This window comes from Cucumis sativus, chromosome 3 (genome assembly GCF_000004075.3).
Source record: "Cucumis sativus cultivar 9930 chromosome 3, Cucumber_9930_V3, whole genome shotgun sequence".
NCBI lineage: Eukaryota > Viridiplantae > Streptophyta > Magnoliopsida > Cucurbitales > Cucurbitaceae > Cucumis > Cucumis sativus.
This window is the reverse complement of record NC_026657.2, coordinates 11,377,738-11,405,349: the sequence shown is the minus strand read 5'-3', so window position 1 is coordinate 11,405,349 and position 27,612 is coordinate 11,377,738. Positions and strand designations below refer to the sequence as shown.

Genomic DNA, 27,612 nt, shown 5'->3' with positions numbered 1-27,612 from the left:
TATAAAGTCAAATTGTATGGGTTAAAATTGAAAGATTTTAAATTCTATGAAATGAAATTTTATAGACTTTGTAAAGTAAAGTTTTAAAGCGATATGATATACGTAAACAATTGAGAAGTTATAATATGAATTTTTTAACGTAAAAACTTTGAATCCATCCAATAAACTTGAACTACTTAACATTACATAGTTCACACAAGAGCTAGTTTGATTAGGAGTTGTTAATAGGATGGATATGTATATATATATATGATGATATTTAAATAATTAATCTAAGTTACAATCCCAAATTAAAATCGTAAAGAAATAAACTAAACAGAGCACAATTTTCAAAACAAAGCACAAAATAGTCAAAATGTACAACTCGAGAGAGGGGAAAAAAGAGTAGCCATTAACTAATATTAATAATGGAGTTTAAGTGGTAATTAAGTGATTAATTAATTAAACTCCCTTATTGCGGCTTCCTCCCCCGCCCCCTTTAATTTTTCCCTTTCTCTCACTTTAACCCCATCATCTTTCCCTATCTATAAAACCACCCCACTTTCTTTCTTGTCCTCTCCGTAGCCCTCTTTCCCCCCTTCCTCTATCTCTCTCTCTAACAAAAAACCTCACTTCAATCTCGCCGCTGCTTCCCGGGAAATGGACGGAAATAAAGACAGAATGTTCGATTCCGGTACCTTACATGGCGGCGAAGATGACGCCGACCTCAGACGAGGACCCTGGACGGTGGAAGAAGATATTATTCTAATCAATTACATCCATAATCACGGCGACGGCCGCTGGAATTCCCTTGCTCGTTGCGCCGGTAACCCATTATTCCTCCTCTGTTTTTTGAGTTTTTATCACTCGCTTTCTCACATTGGAATATGTACTTTAATCGGTAATTAATTTGATTTTACAGGTCTTAAACGTACTGGAAAAAGCTGCCGGTTAAGGTGGTTGAACTATCTCCGGCCGGATGTCCGCCGAGGAAACATTACACTTGAAGAACAGCTCTTAATCCTTGAACTTCATTCCCGTTGGGGAAATCGGTACGTCAAATTTCTTTTCCTTTCGATGGCGAAATGTGTGTTTATATGTATAGCAAAATAAACTTAAATTACGAATATGGGAATCAGTGGAAGATTTTTTTGATTGGATTCTTTTTATAGATGGTCGAAAATTGCACAACAATTACCGGGACGAACGGATAACGAGATAAAGAACTATTGGAGAACTCGGGTTCAGAAGCACGCAAAACAGCTGAAATGCGACGTTAACTCTAAACAATTCAAAGACACCATGCGATATCTATGGATGCCGCGTCTCGTCGAACGAATTCAGGCAGCCTCCGTCGCTTCCACCGCCGTTGACGGCAGTAGATCGTACGGATCAGTGACTCCGACGCAGCCAGCGTTGATGATGAACGGTGGGAGTGATTTCGTCAGTACTCCACAGGTAACTCCAAGTTACACGTCGGAGAATTCTAGCTCCGGTGGCGGTGGTGGCTCTTCCGACGGGACGCAGGTTTCATCCATGTCGGAGTTGACGGATTGCTACAATAATTTTAGTTGTTTCCCGTCGGGTTACGGCCAGGATGCGGCAGCAGCGGCGGCGTTGCAGAGTCCGGCGGGTGGATTCTTTAACGAGGGGACATTGGATTTTCAGGCGATGGAGCAGAGTAGTTGCGAGTGGATGGCGGGGGACGGTGGTGTTGTGACGTCGGAGAGTTTGTGGAGTGGTGCCGGCGACGGAGCTGATTACTTATGGTTTTTGCAGCAGCAATTGAATTAAGAGCACATCAAAAAGAGTAATTAAAAGGAGAAAATATACATAAATTGTAGAGCTGAAGAACATGATCTGAAAAAACAAAAAATAGAAGAATTATAGGAATTTACCAAGAACAGGGTCCAATTTTTTGGATTGTTCTTCTTCTTTGTTTCTTTTTTTTCTTTTTCTTTTCTTTTCTTAAAGAAGTGTTTCTTTAAATTTCCAATTATTGGGGGCTTGGGGGAATTTGTATAATTGAATCTTGACGGTTTTTTCTTTCTTTTTAAATTTGTTATTTCTATATCATCAAGGGAGTGGTAGGCTGCTAGGCTTAGGTACCTCTACTTCTTCATTCCCACTTTCCTTATCTTTTAAATAATTAATTTATGGTTCCCATCATAAATTCCTTCAGTTTTCTTAATTATATTTTGGATCAAACTCTTTAAATAACGCGATTTTGTTTTAAATATAATTTTTCTTAAAAAATACTTATAAATATGGATTTTTATTGGATATAGAAAAATAAGCCATAATGTTTTAAACTATCCATTTATAAATGTTATAGATATTAAATCTTTCGTTTACAAATTATAAATATAATCGCGATGGATTTAGATATAGATTGTTTAAGGTTTAGATATAAATCTATCATTGTCGGTCACTAGAATTCTTAGTCTATCCCCATCTAATCTATCACTTATATAAAGTACATTTTTGTTATATTTATAAATAAGTTGACTTATTTTGCTATATTTAAAAAGATATTTATAGTTCTCTAAATTAAAAAGAAAAAATCTCTATAACATTCACCCATCAAAATTTGAAATGTATTCACATGGTTTATGTTGTGGCATACAAATTATTGTTTAATTTAATACAGTTTGAACAAAAATTAGTATAAAAACTTAATTTAGACTAATGACAAGAGCTAGAGTAGAATAAATTAAAGTTTAAAATTACATAGAGTATAACGAGATTTTAACTATTTATTTCATTCTTGAATTACTAAACTTAAGAGAGGAAAAACTCACACAATGTACTGTATTAATTGTATCACGAGAGTCGACTAACAATCACATTTAAAGATATTTCCGATTGGTATCTCAAAATAAATTATTTGTCCTCTTTGTACTAGCAGAAAGAAAATTATTTATGACCTAATAATAATTTTCATTTTTTTCATCTTGTGTATACATATGATATGATATGGTGAAGTAATTTAAAATTAATATTGGTTGATTTGACACTATACAACAAATAATGAATGAAAAATGCTTACCCACACAATATAAGTACAAAACATATGACATAAACAATGAATGAACAATACTTAATCTAGTGGATGAGTGGATCCCACTTATGCTTTTGTATCATTTAGAGCAGACTATGAATATGAATAATTGAGATATAATAACAATAAAAAGAATATAAAAAACGAATATAATTCAACTAACATAAAGTTATATATTAGAAGGTTTAAGATTCGAATCTCACACACGTTTATACTAAACTAAAAAATGTATATTTCAAAATTGTAGAAAGAAGTGAATATTGATCGGTTGGAGTTGATTTTCTAACAAAACCGACTATGAATAAGTATAAAGGAGGATGGTGGAGGGAGGTTACATATGTAATTTAATCACATTTAAAATGGAAATGTTTTGATAATGGGAAGTATATATTGTGTAAATAGATAATGTTGAATTAAAATAATGAAAGACGTGAATAATTGGTTCCACTTTTGAATATTTAAACAATAATTTTGTTTGGAGTTTAGAAGCTCAAACCATAATCTTAATTTTATAATTAAGATATTGATGTCCACAGGGATTGAACCAAACCAAAAAGAAAAGAGAAAAAGTTTTCCCAAATGTTCTAGATTTTGCAAAAAGGCCCTTCATTGAACTGACGTGGCACTCTCTCATTCGTCCGATTTTCAATTTTTGAAATTCTTTTAATAAACACATTATATTATATTATTGAGCCAATTTTTTCAAAAGTTAAAACATGTTCTTATCATGTTTAATGAATGCCACCTATGTACTATATGTCCCCTTTGTTTCATTTTTTTATATGCAAATTGCTACCTCAAAGTTGCACTCTTATTACTACTTGTGTTCACATTGTTAACCTTATAAATTATCATTTTTTTCTTTCCATATATCCCCACCTTCATTATATATATATATATATATATAATATGCTTTACTATAAGTTTTGTTTTATATGTAATAATCACCTTTACTTTTCATCACCTTTGATGTGTGAATGAAAAGGGTAAAAGTGTCATTTTTCTATATTCTTCATGAGTTATAAATTTTGCCTTAATCAAAGTTTGGATATCTTTTAAATAAAAAAAAAACTACACCCCTTGACATCAATTCAATTGATGAGAATTTGAAGAAGAAGACAGATTTTGCATAAATATACCAATTTTTCGAATTTGCATTAGGAAAGTACCAAAAGAAATAAAATAGTTTAAACACAAGAAAATTACGAGAGGAAATAAATAATGTAATTTGGAAATAAAAAGAGGAAAATACATAAAAGAAAAGAAAAGAAAGAAAAAAGTGTGGGCACGTGCGAAAGGGAAGGTCGAAACGTGATGAAATGGAAGAAGTAAATAAAGAAAAGTGGGGAGCGGGGGGGTGATTGGTTATGGCGGCGGGGTATCTTCCGTAAGCCACGTGGTTTGAAACCAACCCATTTTCACAGTGGTCCTAATATTCTAATCTCTTCATCAACTGCCACGTGTATACAAAGACACACTTGACATTTTAAAATTTTTTAAAATTGGCCTTCCTCAATACAAGCACTGACAGCCGCAACCCCCCCGTATTCTTCTCCACCTATGACGTGTAATTTCTTTTGTATATTTAAAACTATAACACATTAATCATTTTTCTAAAGAAAATTATTTTATTTTATTTTTTGAAACTTGTTCTAAACTTTATACTTTTAAAAGAAAACATTCCTATTCCATCCATGTACGAATTCGTGTTCAGATATGAGTTACTTTTTAATAAGGTTTTTTTCTTTCTTTCAATAAAAAAAATTATTTTGAAAAATGAGAATAAAGGGGGACAAAAATAATAGTGAAATAAAAAGTGACAACTGGAGTCCAACGCTTTATAAAGAAGCAGACGTGGCAAATGGGGTAAGCACACGTGGGGTCGTGATTCATAGTTTTAAATTTCGTACGGGACCGTCTTGAAAAAAAAAGAACTGACTTGTCAGTGAAGTAGTCGTTGGGCCCCTCCCTGAAGGATCCAAACCCCTTTGAGGTGTCCCCATCCATCCATCCACTATCTCACGTGTCTTATCTTTAAACTCTCATTTCTCCATTTTTCCCCATTTTCTTTCTTTTATTCTCTCCTCCCTCACTTTCCTTCTATTTACCATCTTGCCTCTCCTCCTTCAAATTCTCATCAACCATCCAGGCTCTGAGGTTGGCCTCCACGATGGGGAATGCCTTCTCCCTCCTCATTCCTCCTTACTTCATCATATACAACTTTTTTTTCCCCAATTTCTCGTCTAATTGGGAATACTTACTCGGTTTGAAGATGGACCCTCCTAAAAATATTAGAGAACCTTTTAACTTTAAGTTCGATAGTATAATCATTATCCCAAATGAGATATACATAATAGATTACATCTACCTTTGTTCAAACAAGTATATCTTAACTTATATAGGACATACGTGATGACCAAAAGCGAAGTGATTTGAATCTTATCCGTATACTAAATAAAAATATATTATGCTTCTTTTTGTGTGATGAATTTTTATTTTATTTGTATTTTCTTTTTTCTATTTAATTAAAGCAAGATGCCTAAAAATAAACCAAAATATATTTGGGTACGTTTTGAGAAAAAAATTATGGATAGCAAAAAAAAAAATGAAGCTATTTAAGTTAAAGTACTATTTTAAAGATAGAATTAGTTGGTCACATCACTTAGGACTATTACTATATAAGTCTATGTGTGATCATTTTGTTTTTTGTTTGTCTTTTAAAAAAATTTCAATTCAATAGTGATATTGTACTCAAGTCAACTTATGTTATTTCTTTTATTTAGCCAATAAAAAACTTTGGTCACATTTTCAACGTTTGACTCTTCATTACCTTTTCGTTCTTCAAAATATAATTGTAAATCCATTCATCTCAATCGTTACACTACCGTCTATTAAAAAAAGACATATATAAAATTTAAAAAGAAAAAAATGGAGACTTCATTATAGGGTCTCCACCCTTAGAGAGTGACTTGTTAAGGATTCCACTTTGAAAAAAAAATAGATCGCATAGGGTAATATTTACAATATACATATATTGACTACTTTTTCCAATCCAAAAAACGATAATAAACCAAACATGTATATGTTAAGGATGTTTCTAAACGTAACGTGTGTTAATAAGTCAAAGGCGGTTTAAAACGACACGTGTTATACACTCAAAAGAGAGAGTTGACATCCACAAGCTGGTAAAATGAAAAGAGATTTGGAAAATATAAGGAGAAGTTAGAGATTTGGAAAAGAGAGAGAGAGATGTATGTAAAGAAGTAAAGGAAAGGAAAAATAGGGAAGAAAGTAGATGAAGAGACGGCATATTTGTGGGCTTTGGACTTCCGTGGAAGGCTTTCCATTGAAAACGATATGTGTATATATATAAAAGTTAGAAATAATTAAAAGAAAGAGGATGAAAAATGATTATAAAAAGAATTGAAAGAATTGAAGAATGGAAGAAAATGGCAACTAATGGGAGTTTGTGAGCTATCAGTTTCAGAAAGGTGTGCATCAATGGCGGCCACACACAACCAAAGTTGAATATTTCGTTTATGGCTAATGGCTGCAAAACAATACAACAACAAAAAGTTGACGCTTGTTTTTCCCTTATTTGTTTTCTTTTCTTTTTCTTCATCACTACTATATAGCCTATAGGTAATATATCGTTAGAGTTTAAGTCATACACATTATGTTTTCTTCTACTTTTCAGAAATATACATCTTTCTCAACGTTTAATTTTCATGGGGTTTTAAAACGTCACGTAATTACTTTTTAAGGTAGATTGATTACATGTGTAGTTGAAGAATCGAATCTCTAACTTCGAAATTGATAATACAAGCATTATACATACTAAACCATCCTCTTTTTTTTTGTTTAGTGTTGAACTTTTGAGTTTTCTCCATCTATATATTTTAAGATTTACAAACCGTAAATATGTAAATGAACTTCGTATATGTATATATGTATGAAATTTGTTCGAAACTTTTGACGTTAAAGACGATAGTACATCGGGTTTATAGTAATGGAGGTAGGCTAATGTTGACTTTTATAAATAAACACATACATTGTAAGTAATTATAAACATTAGGGTTTTGTTATTGTGTATCTATCTATGTGTGTGTGTGTGTATATATATATTAGTGCTCGTCCTCATGTATTGTTGCCTTTATACTATCCTTTGTACAGTGAGTCAACCGTCAATGCTTATCCTTTCTTCTCTTTTGTTTTCTTTATTTAACCTTTTTTTTCTTTCATTGTGACTAAGACGACTCCGCCATTCATATAGAATAATATAGTATTTACATTTGTGTATGTTCATAAGAAACCAATGAGGAATCCACACATTACATCTTCCATCGTTCTACCTATAAAATTGACACCAAAAAAGTTGTTCACTTTTATTCCATTCATTCATCTTCTAGTTGTTTACACTTTTAAATTTAATTTAGGTTAAAGACAAAGACTATATATTGATGTCAATTTAATGATGCATCATGTATACACATACACCTACATTATAATAATACTTCAAATTTAGTTTTAAAATGTATCTAGCATCACACTCGAAAAATCGATCCGAATGATTGAAATCGACTGCATTGATACCCAATGATCGGTTTTATTAAAAATATTGTTGGTGGTTGGTTTAATTTGATTAAAAGGTTTCGAAAAACCAACCGGCAAACCGATTGTGGTGGGTTTTTGGGCACCCTGGTTTTTGTGCAAAACCGACCATGTCCGACTGATGATCACCCCTTTGTATCCATACGTTTTATTAGAGTGTGTATAAGTAAAAGAAAAGAAGAAAGAACTATCTTTTAACTCATACAAAGAGAAAATGTTTTGATTTTTCGATCAATCAATAATGATAACACTATTGTATCACGATTAGCTTTTTATCGTCTCAAAAGTTTAAGTTGATGAGTTAATTAAGGTAAAATTTAAATATATCAACGCTTTGTCAAATTTTCTTATTTGTGATTATCACGTGACTATGGTTTTAATAATTATTAATTGGCTTGACTTTTAGGGTATATGGTAAATTTAGTTATAATAAGAGGTTAACTTATTTGGAAAATATATATCCAATTCAATAAACGTGATAAACCTTAAACATGACACGCACAACGTAATAGAAATGAAAAAGAAAAACGCAATTGAGATTCGTTACGATAAGTCGTGGAAAGCAAGAATAAAACTAATTAAGAACCCCTTTTTTTGTACTTACGTAAACAAAGAAAAACAAAAAGGAGCTGTAGAAAACAAAATTTATTAAGTTTATTTGGAAGTTCCTTGTTTGGTTGCATTGATTTCGGGTGGCTAATTTACTTGATTGTTAGGCATTGGGTGGATTGTGATGGCCACAACCATTATTATTATTATCATTATTATTGTTGTTGAGTTTGTTTGACAAACAATCCCTCCAATATTTGGTATCCAAAAAAGTGAGAATAAACATATGACCATACATATCTATATCTATCAACACCAAACACTTCTTAATTCCTTCTTCTCCTCTCGTTTGATAACTACATTTTTCTCATTCTTATTTTACGTTAGTGCCTGATATTACAAGAGAAATAAAGGAGGTGTGTTTGGCCGGTTCGGTAGAGTTAATAAAGTTTATATTTGGAGTGTAGAGTTTGTAAGTAAAATGATTATTTTTCATAATTTTGAAAAGTAAATTGAAAAAGAAAGATGTAATTACTCAATAAATGTGAAAAATAGAGATAGAGAGCAAAATGTCTGATTTAATTTCTAGATAAATCTGGAAATTAGAGAAAGAAATGAAAATGAATTTACTCGATAAATAAACTTTAATAGAGTTTACTAGCCAAACGATCCCTAAATTTTGGTCCACCAAGTTTATGTCAATATTTTTTTTTGTCAACAAGATCGTTAGGAAAAAAAATTGATCTTTTAAGCTATGTTTGGTGTATTAAAAAAAAAAAAAAGATTTTGTTTCATCTTTTAACAAAATCGTCAGATTTTTTTTAAATAGAAAAAAATTACCTTTTTAGTCCCTAAATTTTAACGAATACGTGTGTTTTGTCCCTAAGTTATGGAAATAAACATTTTTAATCTCCAAGTTTATAAGAATAGATTTATTTGGTCCCTGAATTTTAAAAATGTATTTTTAGAGTCCTCGAGTTTTTAAAAATATAGATCACTCGAATAACTTTATACTTTTTTAAAAATTATAAAAATAACTTCTTAAAACCATACCCTCTCTCAAACTATATTTTAAAATTTAAATAAAATATAATTATTTTCAATAACTCAAATATAGAATACTTTTATAACCTTATAAACCTATTTCTTAAATAAGTAACCAAATAGATCTATTGCTGCAGTTCCATTTTTTTCATGACTATATTATTGATTTAACACTAAACTTTCAAATTAATCTCTAATAAGTAACCAACACATATTCAAAAAAAAATTGTAAATATTTTGATTAATTTATATATATATATATATGTATATAAATATAATTAAAAAGGAAAAAGAAGAAAGAAAGAAAGAAAAGGAGGAGAGGGTGGGGCGTTGTTGGTTGGGTGAGTAGAGCACCCGTTTACTTGTTGTTGGATCATCAAACACGAAACACGGGTCAACCCGCTTTTTCTTCTTCTTATTATTTTAGTTTAAAACTTTAATTATTGGACTCTAAAAAATTGAGAGAAAATGATTTGATTTTGGAATAAGTGGAGACTCCCATTTTTCTTTTTACTTTCTTATTCTTTCTTACAACCAAGGCCGAAAAATACACAGCACACCACAATAACCTAAACCCATTCCACATTTATTTCTCTTTCTAACTTTCTATTTTTTCTTTCCTTTTCTATTTGGTTTTAAATATCACTTCTTGTATTCATGTTTATGTGATTCAACCATGTCCCCCAATCATAACTCCTCGCATTGGATTGGATAGATAGTTTTGGCATATGTGATTGTAATTGATCGAAGAAGATATCGTGATGATTGAATTCATCTACTGTAACGTGTCAAACTCAAGATTTGCTCTACGATTTGGAAATTGGATTTAACACACCTCGTTAATTACTCCTATATTCTCTAGAAGTTGAATAGGTTGTCGTTGTTTGTCTTTAGTTGCTTTTTAAAGTGAACGTTGTTCCTATAAAACTACACATCTCAACAAGCTAACAAGGGTTCTTTTAATGTACTTTGTAATCGTTCTCATGCATCTTAGGAAAACTCGTAAGGCGTTTGACACGCAGGTTCAAAATCAAATGCCTGAAAATTAAATGGCTCTAGGTTTATTTGATGGGGCTCTTATGCCTGAAAATTACAAATGTCTGTGTTTGGGGTGTAGGAATTGAGAACATACATTGGTAACCTGGATTTTTAATACTTGTGTTTGGGGTGGTGATTTTGAATTTCTAGGCTTAGCTACTCTGTTTTATATATATATTGTTTTAAATTTTTTTCTAACCATACTTTCATATCATTAGGAACCTCTGTAGATAAAAATCATCATCCTCGTTAAGATGTAATCTAGATTTATTCATGTCTCTCCTAAATTTAAGAGGTTAACATATTACTTGCATGTAACCTTTCTTACTCAAATTAAAATTCGAAACTATTACGAAAGATGTAAGGACAAAATGAGATGGAAAAATTCTTGGTTCATCCCTTTTTATATATAGTATCGAATCATTTGTAGGCAAGAAATAAAGAGTTTTGTAGACTAATTTCTTTTAATTGTATTATAAAAGAAACAAATCCAAATATATCAATCATAATCAAAAGTATTAGCGGATATAATATAATTCAAAATAATTGAAATATATGACAAATTTTAAATCCAACTTTTGAAGTCTATTAGTGGTAGAATTTATGAATGATATGCGTCACAAATTATCGATATTAAAAGCCTATCAATATCAAATAATATCACTTGTATGATTCTACTAAGGCCACTTACCCTATTGGAAATCTAAAGCCTATAATTGAACGGGCCTGTAGGTATTTGGGCCGAAAGATATACGTTATTGGGCTTAAAACATTCCGAAAACAGGCCGATTAAAGATAACAAGTAGGTTTTTCTAAAAACAGGCCCAATTAAAGCACGTGGGTGACGTGTAGACTTCGAATTAATATCCTGCACGCAACTCCAGGAAACACGGTCCAGTTCCTGATTAGCTCCCTCCATCTGATGAGTGACAAACTAATAAGAATCTGCCACGTTGCATGCACACCCAAAGCAATGCTGTGTCAAACTGTAGGTGGTTTTGGACGAACTTTGAACAAAAAAAAAAAGAAATAATAAAGTTTTAAAAAAGTAACGTGGGGCCCAGTTGGAACTCTCGATTTCCTCACTTTTTTTTGCATTTACTAATTTCCACGTCACTGACAGACGACCGACGAATCTTATCCAGTTCCAATTAGTAATGGTGATATGACTATTATACCCTCCACTTCTCTCGCCATTTTTTTACCGAACAAACCTGCCCGCTTGGCCAATACGTAAATTACATATTGTTTTTATTTATTCTATAATTAAAATGGACAGTTTTTAAAATAGGAAAATAAATTAAAATCTATTCTTTTTAAAAATTTCTCTAATCAAAATGTATATTCCAAACTTAGTTTGTCAAAATAAATCAAATAATAAAATCGAGAAAACAAATTGATTTGCAATAACCTTTTTCAATAAAAAAAACGAAAGGAGAACAAAGTAATGAATTAAAAAATAAATGTATTTTATCTAGCATTCCCACAAATGAATAGGTCTTTACAAGGGTTGTGAGTTTAGTTTGTTGATTGAAAATTTGAATAGCAGTTAGATGACTTTATCGGTATATCTATCAGACGATCATTAGAAGACATCAAATGAACAATTAATTGATTTCGAGTCCATGTTCTATGATGAAGTTGTGAAGTATATTAGGGTTTGAGGGACTTAAAAGGTGTAAGGTTACAACTTACAAGTTTGGGAGAAAGGAGTTGAAATGGGTGGTGTGGGTATGAGGTGTAATTTGTGGAAGGACTCATGAGATGTGGCTTTATGCACAAGAAGGGTATCAATATTTGTGGTCTTGAGTCCATGTGAGGTAGATGAAGACAACATTAACAAGAAAATAACTAAAAACAGCTTATCTATCATACCATACCATAAAAGCTTGAGTAAGCAAATTGATTTGTGATAACCTTCCAAATAATTTTTTTTTTTTTTTTATGCAAGAAAATTTAACATGTAATATGTCTCTAAAACTAGTAGTAAAAATGTGAATGGACAATAAACATGTAAATTAAATTTGTGATTTATTAAAACTTTAAAAACTAAGATTAGATAAAGAATTTCAAAGCAGAAATACAAAATTGTTATTTTTCTTATTAAAGGTTTGGATAGAAAAAAAAAGATATTAGATAAATAAGAAAGAAATTTCTCATTTATTTGATGGAAAATAGTTATGATATTATCTATTTAAAATTTGATATTTTTAAAGAGATCCCTATCATCACATTACAAATATTTTCAAAGAGATCCCTATCATCACATTACAAATGTCTCATTTTCTACCAATCACCTTTTATCCTTTCTATAAAATATCTTGTTTTTATAAAATTACATATAAATCATCTTTTTTTATGGCTATTTTATTTGGATGTATAAATCAAGGTTAGTATTCGAGAATTCAAAAATAACATTATGATCATTTATTTTTTTTTAGTTTTTTGAAAGCTCTAACAAATTTTAGTCAAATGTAAAAGTAATTTTGTCATACAGAAAGATTTCAATTTCCAGTGATTTGGTTAGAAGACAACACTCCAATGATGGATGAGTAGTAAAAAAAGTTTTGCAAATAAAAAATAATATATATGAGAAAAAATAAACTTGTAAGCAAACTTAATTTAAAGGTAACATGAAGGGGGTACTATTGTAATTTCAGGATTAATTCTGCTTTAAGGCTTTAAGGCGCGTTGAATATGAAGGGGTATTAAAGTAATTTCAGGTTTACCTCTTCCCTCCACCAGCATCTATAAAAGGCGTTTCTATTCCCATATGGTTTCTTCCGTGTTTATTGGGATTTCTCGAAATTCGAAAACGCTTTCTCTTTCTTTCAGACAAATTTCAATCCGATCGTTCATTAATTTGTAAGTAAAAGTTCTGATTCATTTTTCAGTTCTTTAAATTCTATATTTTCATCTGTAAATTCGTCTAAGAATAGGTTGGGTACTCTGTTTGTTTCGATTTTTAGAACTAACAGAGTTGTATTTAAGTATTCTAAACCCTAATTTTCTCCCCATTTTTAGCTGATTATTATTATTAAGCTGAATCTAAAGAAGTTTTTTATAAGCATGCATACTTGTAGTTCTTTGGGAATTTCCACCATGAAACCTTGTAGGATTCTTATTGGCTTCAAATCATCGTCGATGTTTGGAACAATCGCATCGCCCAAGCTAAAGTATAAGAGGATCGGTAGATTTTCGAAATTAGAGCCAAATGGGTGTAAAATTACAGGGTCTGTACAGGTTGTTGATAATTTAAGTAGGAGATGTATTTGTTTTTCTAATGGTTATCGGTTGTATAAAGGTAGTAATGATAGAAATAGATGTTTGATTGCAAATGTAGCTTCGGATTTTAGAAATCAGTCGACATCGTCCGAGTCATATGTCAAACAGAAGAGTTTTGACACAATCTATATCAATGGAGGGTTTAAGGTTAAGCCATTGGAGATTGAGAGTATTGAGACGGGTCATGATATTGTTAAAGAAGATAAAAAGGTGTCTGAGGTTGAGGGATTGGGTAGTTTGAAGGGTTCTAATTACTCTAGAGTTGAGAGAGAGGTGTCCAAGATTGAAAAGGAGGCATGGGACTTGCTTCGAAACTCTGTTGTGTTCTATTGTGGACATCCTGTTGGAACTGTTGCTGCTAATGATCCAGCTGATTCTCAGCCACTGAATTACGACCAGGTCTTTGTTCGTGATTTTATACCATCGGCCTTGGCCTTCTTGTTAAATGGAGAAGAGGAGATTGTCAAGAATTTCCTCCTTCACACCTTGCAATTACAGGTATATTCCTACATGTCGAGCTTTTTGTTTATGTCAATAATGGTCCCTATCTTTTATATGGATACCTGATCTCCTTAATTTGATGTGATTAATAAGTGAATTTAGCTAATTATTAGATGCATCTTCTTTAGCATGACATGATTTGTATCTACTGTACCTCAACCTCTAAATATCCTGAGGTGGATGCACACTAAATTTTTTAGAGAACTTTTATTTAGAAGTCCTAATGATCCTGTTTCATTTCTAATTATGACTTATGAGTACTACAATTCCTCTTGTCCTTTGAATTGAAATCAACTGTTTCTGTTAATGGTTAGAGTTGGGAGAAAACTGTCGACTGCTACAGCCCTGGACAAGGGTTGATGCCAGCAAGTTTCAAAGTCAGAAGCCAACCTCTTGATGGAAGCGATGGAGCTTTCGAAGAAGTTCTTGATCCTGATTTTGGTGAATCTGCCATTGGTCGGGTTGCACCAGTCGATTCTGGTAACATAACTTTGTTTTGTTTTGTTTTTTCCTTTTTCATTTCTGCAATGGATACATTTAAATGTTTTCTTCCACAAATATGCAACTTTATGCATGTCATAGAGCTTTAAACTTTGTTACTGTGTATGCCTACTTCCAGGGTTGTGGTGGATTATTTTGGTAAGAGCTTATGGAAAGATCACAGGAGATTACACATTGCAGGAACGAGTCGATGTACAGACAGGCATAAGATTGATCCTTAATCTTTGCTTGACGAATGGGTTTGACATGTTTCCTACTCTGTTGGTCAGTGATGGTTCCTGCATGATTGATAGACGAATGGGCATTCATGGACACCCACTTGAAATTCAAGTACGAGCAATAACTTATTGCCCTTTGTAGTTTTGCATCTTTAGTTCAAGAGCATTTACAAGCAATGCTTTATGGTTTTGGAGGCAATTGTCTGATGTAGTTAATTAATTTTGCAGGCATTGTTCTATTCGGCCTTACGCTGCTCCAGAGAGATGCTGATTGTCAACGATTCAACTAAGAATTTGGTGGTTGAACTCAATAATAGACTTAGTGCACTCTCCTTCCATATCCGAGAATATTACTGGGTCGATAAGAACAAAATCAACGAAATTTATCGTTACAAAACAGAGGAATATTCTTCTGATGCTGTAAATAAGTTCAATATATATCCTGAACAAATTCCTAGTTGGCTGGTTGACTGGATCCCTGAGGAGGGCGGTTACTTTATGGGCAATCTACAGCCTGCGCACATGGACTTCAGGTTTTTTACGCTCGGGAATCTTTGGTCCATTGTGTCATCACTTGGGACTCCAAAACAAAACGAGGGCATTCTGAACTTGATTGAAGCCAAATGGGATGATCTTGTGGCTAACATGCCTCTCAAGATATGCTTCCCAGCTATGGAGTACGAGGAATGGCGCATAATAACTGGCAGTGACCCTAAGAACACGTGAGTCTCTTTCGATTCTAGAAGTAGAGACAAAAAATGTTTATAACTGTGTACTTAGCATTTCCTTTGTTTTTCCTATTGGCAGTCCTTGGTCATATCATAATGGAGGTTCTTGGCCAACACTCTTGTGGCAGGTGAGGGACTTCTTATTTAAAATTTCCAACCTTTTACCTCAAAACTCTTAACAGAAGCTTTGATTGCTAACCATTTTCTGTGGGGATATTTACAGTTCACACTTGCTTGCATCAAGATGGGGAGGCCAGAGGTTGCAAGGAATGCCATTGCAGTCGCTGAGAAAAAGCTTTCAATTGATCGTTGGCCTGAGTACTACGATATGCGCAGTGCAAGATTAATAGGGAAGCAATCAAGACTCTTCCAAACATGGACCATCGCCGGTTTCTTGACATCGAAGCTGCTTTTGGAGAATCCAGAGAAGGCGTCTCTGTTGTTCTGGGAGGAGGATTACGACATTCTTCAGAACTGCATTTGTGCACTCAGCAAAGGCAATGGAAACAAGTGCTCTCGTCATCGCCAGCATCCTAAACCTTAATCCTAACCATTAAGCTAATGAATGTTGCTTTGCTTCTAACAGATGATTCTTTGGAGGGGTATTTTTTTCTTCTTCCTCTGATTCTCTGTCTGTGTATAGAAAAATACAATTCTTGAGGCTCAAAGTTTTTGAAGAGTCTCTAATATTCCTTGTGGGAATTGATAATGTATGATTATTGCCCACGTCATTTATATGTAATTCAAAATGTACTTTTAATCTTCTATTCCAATGCATTTAAACGTTCTCTCCTATGAAAGCCAAAAATAAAATAAAAAAACTTATTTAAACATTGGATTACTTTATTTTATATTCTATCAATTGTAGACCTAAATTGATGTCAAATTTTTTTTATTAGTGATAAATTTCTATCAATTTTGTTATATTTTGTAAGTATATTCGTAACTATTCTCTTGACCAAAGCCAAATTGATATTCAATTTAATAATAAAAAAATTTGTGTTACATAATCTTAAGAATTATAACAAAAAATCCTAATAACACACCTTAACAATACAGCTACATTTTATTATTCTTTTAAAAAAAACAGCGTTAGGTTTCCCATAATTAGTAAGAAAAACAAACACAAAATTTTAATATGAAAAAAGGAAAATATTTAAATTTAATAAGTAAGAAAAAATAGTTAACTTGACAAATGTGACCTTTCCTATTATTATTATTATTTCATTTTTTAAAAAATGAATAGAAAATATTTCATAATATGGTTTTTCATAATGAACACCAGTGGTGTAATGCAATGTCTTTTCTGATTTATTTTTTATTTAGTTGTTTAAATTAAATATTAGAAAGTAAATGAAAACATAACACTTAAGTTTAGAGATATTAAAATTATTTATTTAAAATAAATTAGGAATGATTACCTAAAATGGTTCAATAATGTGTGGAGTAAAGGTTTAGAAAAGATTCACATATTGCTCATGTTGGTGTGCATTGCACAATAAGTTTTTCTCCACTAAGTACATTTTTAGATTATATTTAAACCTACACGAAACAATGCATTATTATAAATATGTATCTATAATGTTTTATTACACAAAATATTTTTAAAACCTTTTTTTCTTTCTAAATTTTTAAATTCAAGAAAAATACCATTAATCTATACTATAAATAATAAATGTTTAAAAAATTTAAAAAGTACATTATTTTTTATTAATTTTTCTAAGTATTTGTTTGAAAGTGAATATATATTTCTTGTAATATTAATATTAAAAAATAAATCCTATAATAATGTAGGGGTAGTTTGGTAAATTCCATATGGATTGCATGTCCGTAGAACAATATTTTCATATTTCTTTACAAAAATCCAACTTCATTCATTTTAAAATTTATAAATCTCAACCTCAAAACTTTTAATACGAGTCAATTTTGAATTTTCAGTCAACTTTCAAATAAGAAAGTTTAGAAGTTTACTTGTTGTAATTATATATTTCACACTCGATTTATTCGTATAGATCAATGCAAATTTGGAGTAAACTTATATTATTTTAGAGGTATAAATTAACAAAGAAGAGTAGTAATAATAAAGAAAACGCACCCCCTTTTTTGCATGAGATAATCATGGTTTTTTCTCTTCAATTATGCTTCACATGCATTCCATTTCTATCAAAATGTGTGTGCATATATATATATAAGATAAATTTAGTTATTTAGATTAATAAGAAATTGTAGAAATAATAATGGGGTGTTATAATAATATTTTTAAAAATTTGTAAATATAACTAATTTCATAAGTGATTTTTGTATTGTTTATAAATTTTGATGATTTATCACTCATAATTTTTAAAGATATGTTGTATATATTAATACTATAAATTTAATTTCTATATTTACAAATTCTTTAAATAACTAATTAAGTTAGGTTTTTATTGATATTGTTATTAAGAGAGAAATTAATTATGGAGCCAATCTACATAAAAGTTGAGGTTATGATCATTAATATCAATTAGTTACGTCTAATTTAGACTAATATAGCTTCACTGAACAAAGAAGTAGCGATTTATTAATGTAAACTAAAACCGATTATCTTCCTTCTTTTTCAAGGAAAAAAGAAAAAAAATATTTTATAATCCAAGAATTTATTAAACACACAGTTAAATTCAATTTATATATATAAAAAAAAGTTAAGAATTTATTCTAATAGTTTAGAATTAAAATAATTAAATTTTATTTCTTATAGTTTAATAAATAGAAATATTATATATTATAATTATAGTTCATGAAAGCAAATAACCAATTTTGGAAGTTTTAAAATCATAAAGGGAAAGATATAAGGATAAAAATGCGAAATTGAACCAATCTTTTGTGTCATTTTTATAATTTAGAGAGCTAAATAAGTAAATACCAAAAGAGGTCATAATTGTAATTTAAGACAATGAATTTATATATAAAAAGAAACAAAAATCGGATTTCGTCCCGCAGATATCTTGTGGTCAATTTATTGGTCTGTAGACGGAGAGATGAGCCAGAGATGGTACGCCCCAAGTTTCCGGTGGCCGGAATTCGGTTTGTGGCTGCGGCCTGCGTCGTTCAGTTGGCCGGATTTCAGTTTCTCAAACTTCAGCATCGAGTGGAACTCTCCCAACATCAGGTGGTTTAATTTTTCAATTCTCGATGATCTCTTATGGACCTTCATCGCTCTTCTCGAATCCCTAGTTCTTCTTACAATGTTGTGCTGTTTCTTCTTGTGCTGTGGATTCACTCTCTGATTTTCTCAATTACCCATTTAGTATGTTGTATATATATATATATACATATGTATATTCCTTTTCATCGACTTCAAACTCTTAGCAATTAGTTACATATCCTCTGTAGTTTTACTGTTTTGCGTCAAGTGTAATTTGATGGTTTCGTTCTTCATCTTCATCGATTTATGGCCGGAATCCCTAATTAGAATTGGAAAGCCCCGGATAATTGAATCGATGTGAACAGCTGTGAAAGATTATAGGGGAATTCTTCAGTGTTATTGTTGTGAATGATTTCGTTGTGTTCTTGTTCAATCAAAGATGTTTTCTTCCCTTTTTGATTTGCTGTTCATCAAAGTGTTGTGGGAAAAGAATGTTAGAGAAATTACGAAGAAAATATATTCGAAAGTCTTGTCTGTATGAGAAAATATCTTAAATGGAATCTCTCTTTTCAAAATGATTCAAAAGTCTTTTAGAAAGAAAAAAAGAACACTTTAAATCCTATTTTGGTGTTAACTACAAATATGGTTCTGTTTTAGTATTTTATCGATAATACGAAGGAGTTTGTATATTTTGGGTTCTAGATGTGTTGATCAAAATGAAGGTTGAAATAAAATGTTAACAATCATCATGTCAACGACAAATAATCTTCTTTCGAGTTTTCAATTATGGTTAGCGGCTTTGCCACCTTTTTCAAAATTGAAGTTGTAGATTTTGTAGCGGAGTTGATTTAGTTAACTACCTAATCAACTAAAAGTACAACTCACGAAGTTACTAAAATATTAATAGCAAGAACTCGAGAACGTACTTTTGAAATGTTTTGAGATAAAATGAATATCTTTTAAAGTTTGGGGATGAAAATAGAACAATATTCATAGACTTAAATTTAAAAAATATTTTAAAAGAACTAAGACTAACTATAATTAGAAGAAGATAGCAAATTCCTCCAATAAGTCATTGAGATTTTTTATTATCTAATAATTTGCTTTCAATTCACTTCTTATCGATTTTAATGTCCTTTTGGTTAGGGAAATCTTGATATGTGGTTTATAATTTTGATGATGACTTTCCCTTCATCTCTCTCACTACTTTTATATACAACCGAGATATTAATGAATCAAATAGATTATGACATTTTATATAATTAGAACACATGTTTCATAATACATATTTAACTTTGATTTTTTTTTCTTAGAGTAAATGACTTGAAAAAGAATGTAATTGCTACCAGAAAATGAATGACAAAATGACTAAATAATTGTATCCAAATCTTCATTGTTCAAAAAAAGAGGTATTGAAAAACTTACAATCTTTAAAAATGCCTTTTTGAATTTTGAGAGACTCTTAGGTTTCATTAACTTCCCTTTTAATTAATGAAAGATAGATTCGTTTAATTAATGAAAGACAGACTTTTGGTTTAGTGATCTATTTTTGTTAATTTTATACTTTTAGTTGAATGATTTATTCAATTTAGGACTTTTTTTTCAAAAAAAGAGAAATTGTAATGATTTAGTCTTCATAAATAATAATTCAATATATACACTCCACAATTTATAGCAATTTTGTTATAAACACGTAATGATTTAGTCTTTTATTGTAAAAAAATTATAATTAAGATTTAATAAAAAAATATTAAACTGCTATAAATTTGAAATTTCAAGAACTAAATTATTTCTTCTTTTTTTAAGAAAAAAATCAAAATTTTAATCATTAATTTGTAAATTCATCACTAAAGTTTATAACAATCGAATTATGAAGGTTTTAATGAACAACAAATTTTCTAGTTACTGATTCGTGCAATTTACACGTGTAATTAATTGTGGTATCACATTTGAGTTTTAATAGCAACTTTCAAAATTTGGAGGTGATCGATTAAATTGAAAACGTTTAATGGTGTCATTTTGCCAAAAAATGTTATATTCACCCAAATGCTAAAGGTGAATATAATTGAATTACATACAATAATTGATATGATCTTGTTTAATCCTTCATCCCTCAATTTTCAAACTTTGTAATGATTTAATTTCATAATTTTAGTACATAACAAAGATTTAGTCCACAATTCATCCAGACTAACAATTTGGTCCTGTGTAAATGAATCATAAAATCAACAATTGAGATTAGAACTATAACCCACAATATCAAAGGAAAGGTTGTGAACATCTTTTTCTTCAATGCCTAAACCCTCTAATAACTACACGATAAATATATATATATATATATATATATTGCGTGACTAGAGGAGAGTAAAAATGATGGGGACAATAGTATGATTACATAAAATAAACATTGAACTACTAAAGGTCATCTGATTCCAGAATAAAGGCACAACAAATAATTATAGAAAGAAACATTAAGCTAAAAAATTAAAATTATTGGTTGTTTTCATTCCACAATAACAAGGGTGGCTCATTTTTCCAAAGTTACACATTCCTTTATTTATTGGCAAAGAATAGGAGAATTGATGATTTGAGTGTTATGAGCTGAATAATTGGGGTATGAAGAAATGTCACACACAATTCTAAAACCAAATTTTGGAAAAATTAATTATTATTACCTCATCCTGGCCTTGGGGAAGAAACCCTCCAAACAAAACCTCCCGAAGAGGATTTTGATTTTACTAAAACTGGAAGATGGCAGCTCCGCTTGATGGCTTGGAAGCAAACACGTAGAGACCGAGGTCATCCTTCCTGATGACCCCTCGTTCGATTCTCGATTTGTAGAAGTTTTCCTGGTGTGAGAATCAAAATGGGCAGAAGTTATAAACTAGATCCCAACACGGTGAAGAAAGACATTGACTTTCCAGTGTCAGAAAACTAACCTTGAGATTAAGAATGAACTGGGGAACAATGGCTTCTTTTACAAGAGCGACTGCACAGCCACCCCATCCTGCTCCAGTTAGCCTGGCTCCGAGAGCGTCATTGTCCCGGCATATCTTCACAAGTTCCTCCAACTCGGGACAGCTGGGAAAACAAATAAGATGGTAGTCACTAACTAATCTGATTACTATCGAACAATGTTGATTAACACAATGCAGGCAGCACGGATGTTCATTGATTGAAATTTTGAAGAAAATATACACTTGAGGAAGTTACGGAAGGATTTATAAACATGCATAAACCAAAATAAATTGTGCTCTTATCAATCAAGTTCACAAATAGGATAAAGTTGTAATTGCTCGAATTTATTAAATTGTGAAAATGGTACATACCTGCATTCATAAAGAACGCTACAGCTGTAGTGGCTATCATTCATAAGATCACCGAGCTTCTTAAGCTTGTCTTCCTCACTGCCAAAAGAAAACGCCTTCAACATTAAAAAGTTGATCACCGAGCTTTTTGTAAATTCACATTTGTGGAAAACAAGGACGATGCATCTAAATTTCTCCCATTGAGAATCTCACATAGGAGAAGTCAAGAGATCTCATACTCTTTATATGACAAATGGGCTACTCTTCTCAGTGTCAATTGGTTGTTAGATAATACCCATGTCATCTAATAACTCAAATGAAAATCACGTAAAGGTACTGTGAACAATAAGAGGCTGTTGGATAATTCAACAAACAATCACCTTAAACTTGATGAAACTGCATCCTTGAAAGCATACACTCGTCTGGCTTCAGAGTACACGTGGGATGCTCGCTGAAAACAACCGCCAATTATGTTATAGAGAGAGATAGAGAGCATCAAGACATGGGACCATAGACATCAACTGGCATGCCCACACTAACTAGAGAGAGAGTTAAAAAGACGGGACCATTGAGAGCAGTAAGCTTGCCTACACTAGCTTGAGAGAGATAAAAAGAAGAGATCAATAAGTATCCCTACCTAGCTTGAAATGGAAGGGTAGATTTAGGACCAGAAGTAAAGTTAGAGAAACACGTAAGTGGCGCAGATTAAAGAGATGAGAAATGGTAGCAATCCAAATATAATATACCTGATACAACTTGAAATGCTTGGCAGCTTTCAAAACATCCAATGAAGTAGGAGAGTTGCCTAAAACGGATGGCAGATTGTCCACAGTGATTTGTTCAATTTCTTCAGCTGTATAGGGTTCCTCCTTCAACAGTTCCTTTAGTAGATAGAGACAAAGCAATAAGAAAATACAGATAACTTAATAAAGGTAAAAATGAAGGTTCATAAGCCCATAACACCATGCCCCTGGGAATAGGAACGGATACCTCATTCCCATGCTGGAAAGACAATTGGCACGTGATGCCTATGGGGCCACAGGCATTCACAAAACCCCATCTCTTCATGGGTATCCTATACCCCAAAAATGGGATATTTTGTGAAATCTTATCCCATGGTCGTCAAAAAAGACTCAAAAGAGCATGCACAAACCTCAAAAGGGAACATCCAAAGATAAGAGCATGCACATAACATCATCCGCGTAACTATAATCTCCATACAACAATAAATATTTGTGTTTTGCCCCCTTTCAACAAAAACTGATAACCTTTGTTGGAGTGAAAAATCAACAAAAGAATACCTTGACAGCAAGCACAGGATCTGAAGAGTTACGCTCCTTAGCAAATGAAAGACACAGCCCTTCCACATCAGATAAAGTCTTCACCTTTTTTATCGCTTCTTCTGGTTTCATCCCAAGTTTTATGCCTAGAACAATCTGAAGAAGGAAAATGGATATAATGAATAACTCATTTCCTTAGACGTTGGAATAATTTAAAGATAAAGGTTAATTGTTCACATTGTAAAGAATCAAACAAATTATACAACTCAAAATAAAAAGACAGCTAGTGTCCAATATTAACAGTAGATGAAAATACATCATGTTGAGAAGAAAGTAGAACTTACAGAAGCAAGTCGGCATTCAACAACTCTGTTATTATAATTTGTGGCAGCAGTAACTGCTTTCTGTGATTCAGCTAGAGAATGGGCTATAACAAAAGACCCACCATCAGGAAGTTGCACATCAGTAGCACAAATAGGGTTGAAGTCAATCAGCTCTGCAAACCCAGACTTGGCCATGACAGAGATCGCCTGCAAGGATAATAGGCAATGTTTACAATCACTGGAACACAATTGAAGCTAGAAAGATACTCATATTGACATAGAATTGAAATGTAGTCATAAATCACTATCTGAATAATTGAACAAAATAGATCTATTCACACCACTGGTTTTTTAATTAAGTGATTTTAGTTAGAATCTATCTTTAGCCCTTGCAATAAAAATAATATAAAAGAAAACCCACAAGTACCACAAGCCATTTAATGGGGAAAACGTTGGGAACTTCACTTTGTATAATTGTTCCCAATGACCATGATTAGGTGGCTAGCAAGATTAAAGTTATTATATAATTATTAAGAAACACAAGATGTCGAAAAGAAGAAAACTTCTATTATTCTCGTTTAAAAAATTACTAATGGATGGCGAGAGTGTAATTAAAGAAAAGGAAATTTTAGACTAGAGTTCCCAAACATGTTCCTCCCTCCTTTTCAAAAGAATAGAATAGATATTATTTAAGAACAACTTTTACACGAACTCTTTATTGCTCTATTTCTTCATGTTAAGTCTATTGAATGGGAAGTGAAATTTAATTTACCTGATCCATTCCACCAGATTGTGTACCAATGTGTCGTTCACAATCACAGGTAAGTTGGGCAATCTCTTTCTGTAACCACAAGGAAATTTTTGTTAGATTACTTAGAATTAAGCTAACTAAAATATGAAATAATTGAGCTTCATTATTTGATGTGGCGACAACCAACTTCACCAAACCAAATCAAGTTGAATCACACTAGTAGTAAGATGGCCAAGTTGTTCTTCATTTAACTAAAAAAAGACAATGAACATGAGTGATGTTCAGACAGTGGACCCCAAGAGTCCTTAATGATGCTCATGACAGCACCTAGATTTATTTCAATGGCCCCAACAATTCACTTTATAAGTTCAAGTATTAAGCCATCAAGTCAGTCCACTGAATTGATTCCAGATTTTGAACTAAAACATAAGGGATCCGGAATCTACCACCACATATTGCCTCCTACTTTAAGTTCATGTATTAATAACAAATGATTTCGTGCAAGAATACATCTACCACATTCAAAGTCAAAACTTTGACTTTTCTTCAAGATGGAATAACCTGTTAGTAACCAGTTGCATAATGCAAGTTTCTGTAGGTTCAAAGTCCAATGACTTATAAAAACCAAACAAGTTACCTCCCTTGATCTGTGGACCAAATCTGAGATACTAATTAACAACCAATCATTGGGGAAGATCAAGTCTCACCACAAAAATAAATAAACAATTATAACAGTCGGGGATTTTCAATGCCTACCAGAATATGTGGGCTGGGATTTGCGATACCATTGAACAATTTACAATCTCAATATATGTAAATCATCAAGTCAAAATCCAAGAGTCTTAAACCCAGTAATGCACAGTAATCAGAGCATGGGGGTAAGGTGTTACACCTTGGGAAAGTTGGCACCAAGAGCAGCCATGATAGCAATGGTAGAAGAGCAAACAAATGCAGCAGAGCTCGATAATCCAGATCCTGAATGAAAATAAAATTGTAGTGTTACTTTATCACGTGACAAATATTTTCTGCAACAAAATATCGAGCTATTGACTTTAGTTGTTTTTACAATTCTACTAAAAATTCTAACCTCCAAAGATAAAATAGCAAGCAAACTTCTATACTGTAGTAACTAACAGCCCATCATTGCCATTTTGTATGAAAAGGTATACAAAACAAAACCTGTAGGCACTGTTCCATCAACAAGAACGTCAAGTCCAACTGGCATGCCGACATCCTGTCCTTTTGATTTAGCAAACTCGTAATAGCCTTTGTACCTGAAGAGGAACACCTTTAGAATCTGAGTGGATGGATGCTGATGTTGATGTTGGTTAAGAAAATTGCATAGGAAATAGATAATTAAAAAAGAAAAAGGCAGATTATACACATCTCATGCTAATATCATTACATTTTCAACATTATATTTGATCGTGCTAATGTTAGCACTGTCTTGAAAATACTAATCAGGATAAAAATGAAACCTGAAACATAAATATCTTGCATTTGTATTATCTAGAAACAAGGTGCACATCTAGTGATAAAATCAGAAAAGAAATAATGTTTACTCACCCGCAGAGGAAATAATGTCCCCATTTGTGATTCTTCAAGTCAACTTCCTACAGTACAAAATGAACAAGAGCGATTACAAACACAGCTGAAGTTGGGAATATTTTGTGGTTCCAACTGGCAAGAATGATTGCATTATAATTTTTCCTTATCCGATAGTCATTTATGCAAATAGTATAAAATAAATATGTATCTTTACAAATTTAGCAAGAAGTTTAGACTTGTTCAAGACATTTTATAATCTAACACTAACATGATTTCAAATATAATATAAAATAAAGCACCGATGGTAATCCTTAACATTTTCTAAAATACATATACAGTTTATACTAAGCAAGACCTTCGTGTTAAAAAAGGGAGAAAAAAGCCAAAACATCCACAGATCAACGATAGCAACGTCCAAGCATAAAATATCTATATGAAACTAAGCTGTACAAATCCAAGATGGCAGAGGAAACGTAGGAAGAAGAGCCACTAGCAGATTAAAACAATGCCGCGGGAACTTTACCAAGCAATTAGCCTGATTCATACCTGATCAGGATCAGCAGGATAAGTACATATCGAGTATTTATCATTAACATTAGCAATTTTGAGAAGATGATTCCCCTCTCCGGCGTCATGCTTCCTAATTGCCACGATCGTATCCTGCCGAATAGCCATCGGCAACACCGAATATCCTTCATAGTCAATATGCTCTCCAATCAAGTTCACTCTCCCTACACTCAGCCGTTTCATCCAAAACGAATTCAAATTACAACGAGACTATAATATAACAAACCAAACAAAACGAAGAACAAACAGCACAGAGAAACCGAACAAAGACAGAAAATACAAAAAAAAAAAAAAAAAAAAAACCACTAACCTGGTGAACGAGCAAATACATCAGGAGGATGACCGAAAACTTGGAGAAACTTAGCCTTGAGATGATCAAATCGAAGGCGAGCTTCTTCAAGTTGAGATCCATCACCGTAAACAGGGTCGAGTGAAGAGAAAACAGGGATCGGAAGGTCCTCGTGCTTCGCCATTACTTCTTAGTCCTTTGAGTACAGAAATGGGAGAGTAAGATGAATATAGAATCCAAATTGAAGAAGAAATGAAGAATGAAACTGATACAAAAGCTTTTCTCCGATCTTCAATTCTGCCTAAGATTTCGGCTAACCCTTAAACAAATCCACAAGAAAGAGAGAGAGTTTATAAGTTTATATTATCATTTATTGCTTTAATTATTTAATTATTGTTATTATTTTGGAGTGAGAGAGTGTTAGGTGAGAAGGAAATATTCAGTAAATATTCATAGCCAAAGCCTAAGATTAAAGCATCAGTCACTGTGTGATTTCATGTTTCGTTTAAAAATGTTTTTTTCTTTTTTCTTTTTTCAGTTTTAATTTCCTTTCATGATTTGATCGACACGAAGCACGAGAGGTGCACGTGCGTATGAGGACAAAAATGCCACGTCATCTGACAAAGAAGAAAAAACGAAAAAGTATGAAAACATAGCTTTGGTTTGTGGATTCCATTTTATTTCACTCTCTCTCCTTTTTCATTTATTATTTAACTTTTTCTAAATACTTAAATAAGGATCATTTTTACTGACTTTTTTTTTAAAATAAAAAAAGGTAGAAAGTGATTTAATCATGTCAAATATTGTGTAAAAAGGTTTTTTTTTACTAACTTTGTTATGAAATAGAACGATTTGAAAAACTATTGAGAAAAATAGGATTGAATGAAAACCATCTATAAAATAGGAT

General features: G+C 31.9%; 3 protein-coding genes across 3 annotated transcripts; 2 read left to right on the top strand and 1 right to left on the bottom strand.

Annotated features, from left to right (window-relative positions):
• The first annotated feature begins 537 nt into the window (after positions 1-537).
• LOC101222436 (transcription factor MYB108) lies at positions 538-2,152 on the top strand. The gene is made up of 3 exons (XM_011652788.2): positions 538-805; positions 902-1,031; positions 1,152-2,152. The coding sequence occupies exons 1-3, from the start codon at positions 640-642 to the stop codon at positions 1,771-1,773; spliced, it is 918 nt and encodes a 305-aa protein (XP_011651090.1). The 5' UTR covers positions 538-639; the 3' UTR covers positions 1,774-2,152.
• Positions 2,153-13,058: 10,906 nt separating this feature from the next.
• Positions 13,059-16,348, top strand: LOC101218588 (alkaline/neutral invertase A, mitochondrial). Its single transcript, XM_011652787.2, has 6 exons — positions 13,059-14,065; positions 14,383-14,548; positions 14,688-14,899; positions 15,016-15,509; positions 15,595-15,643; positions 15,739-16,348. Exons 1-6 carry the CDS (start codon positions 13,352-13,354, stop codon positions 16,057-16,059), a joined length of 1,956 nt encoding a protein of 651 aa, XP_011651089.1. The 5' UTR covers positions 13,059-13,351; the 3' UTR covers positions 16,060-16,348.
• Positions 16,349-21,030: 4,682 nt separating this feature from the next.
• Positions 21,031-27,202, bottom strand: LOC101222674 (galactokinase). Its single transcript, XM_011652786.2, has 13 exons — positions 26,727-27,202; positions 26,396-26,580; positions 25,868-25,914; positions 25,481-25,575; positions 25,194-25,276; positions 24,323-24,391; positions 23,572-23,757; positions 23,249-23,383; positions 22,694-22,828; positions 22,328-22,398; positions 21,969-22,046; positions 21,579-21,720; positions 21,031-21,488 (listed from the first exon to the last, which is right to left on the bottom strand). Exons 1-13 carry the CDS (start codon positions 26,887-26,889, stop codon positions 21,378-21,380), a joined length of 1,500 nt encoding a protein of 499 aa, XP_011651088.1. The 5' UTR covers positions 26,890-27,202; the 3' UTR covers positions 21,031-21,377.
• Positions 27,203-27,612: the final 410 nt, after the last annotated feature.

What these genes read in the sequence shown, in the direction of transcription:
- LOC101222674 (XM_011652786.2), bottom strand. Translation starts at nt 26,889, where the DNA reads ATGGCGAAGCACGAGGACCTTCCGATCCCTGTTTTCTCTTCACTCGAC. An exon ending in TGTATTTGCTCGTTCACCAG is followed by an intron (nt 26,581 to 26,726) that starts GTTAGTGGTTTT and finishes GGCTGAGTGTAG; the next exon opens with GGAGAGTGAACTTGATTGGA. An exon ending in AATCTGGTGGAATGGATCAG is followed by an intron (nt 23,758 to 24,322) that starts GTAAATTAAATT and finishes TTATCCTTGCAG; the next exon opens with GCGATCTCTGTCATGGCCAA.
- LOC101222436 (XM_011652788.2), top strand. Translation starts at nt 640, where the DNA reads ATGGACGGAAATAAAGACAGAATGTTCGATTCCGGTACCTTACATGGC. An exon ending in TTCCCTTGCTCGTTGCGCCG is followed by an intron (nt 806 to 901) that starts GTAACCCATTAT and finishes TTGATTTTACAG; the next exon opens with GTCTTAAACGTACTGGAAAA. An exon ending in CATTCCCGTTGGGGAAATCG is followed by an intron (nt 1,032 to 1,151) that starts GTACGTCAAATT and finishes TTCTTTTTATAG; the next exon opens with ATGGTCGAAAATTGCACAAC.
- LOC101218588 (XM_011652787.2), top strand. Translation starts at nt 13,352, where the DNA reads ATGCATACTTGTAGTTCTTTGGGAATTTCCACCATGAAACCTTGTAGG. An exon ending in TTCACACCTTGCAATTACAG is followed by an intron (nt 14,066 to 14,382) that starts GTATATTCCTAC and finishes GTTAATGGTTAG; the next exon opens with AGTTGGGAGAAAACTGTCGA. An exon ending in GGCCAACACTCTTGTGGCAG is followed by an intron (nt 15,644 to 15,738) that starts GTGAGGGACTTC and finishes GGATATTTACAG; the next exon opens with TTCACACTTGCTTGCATCAA.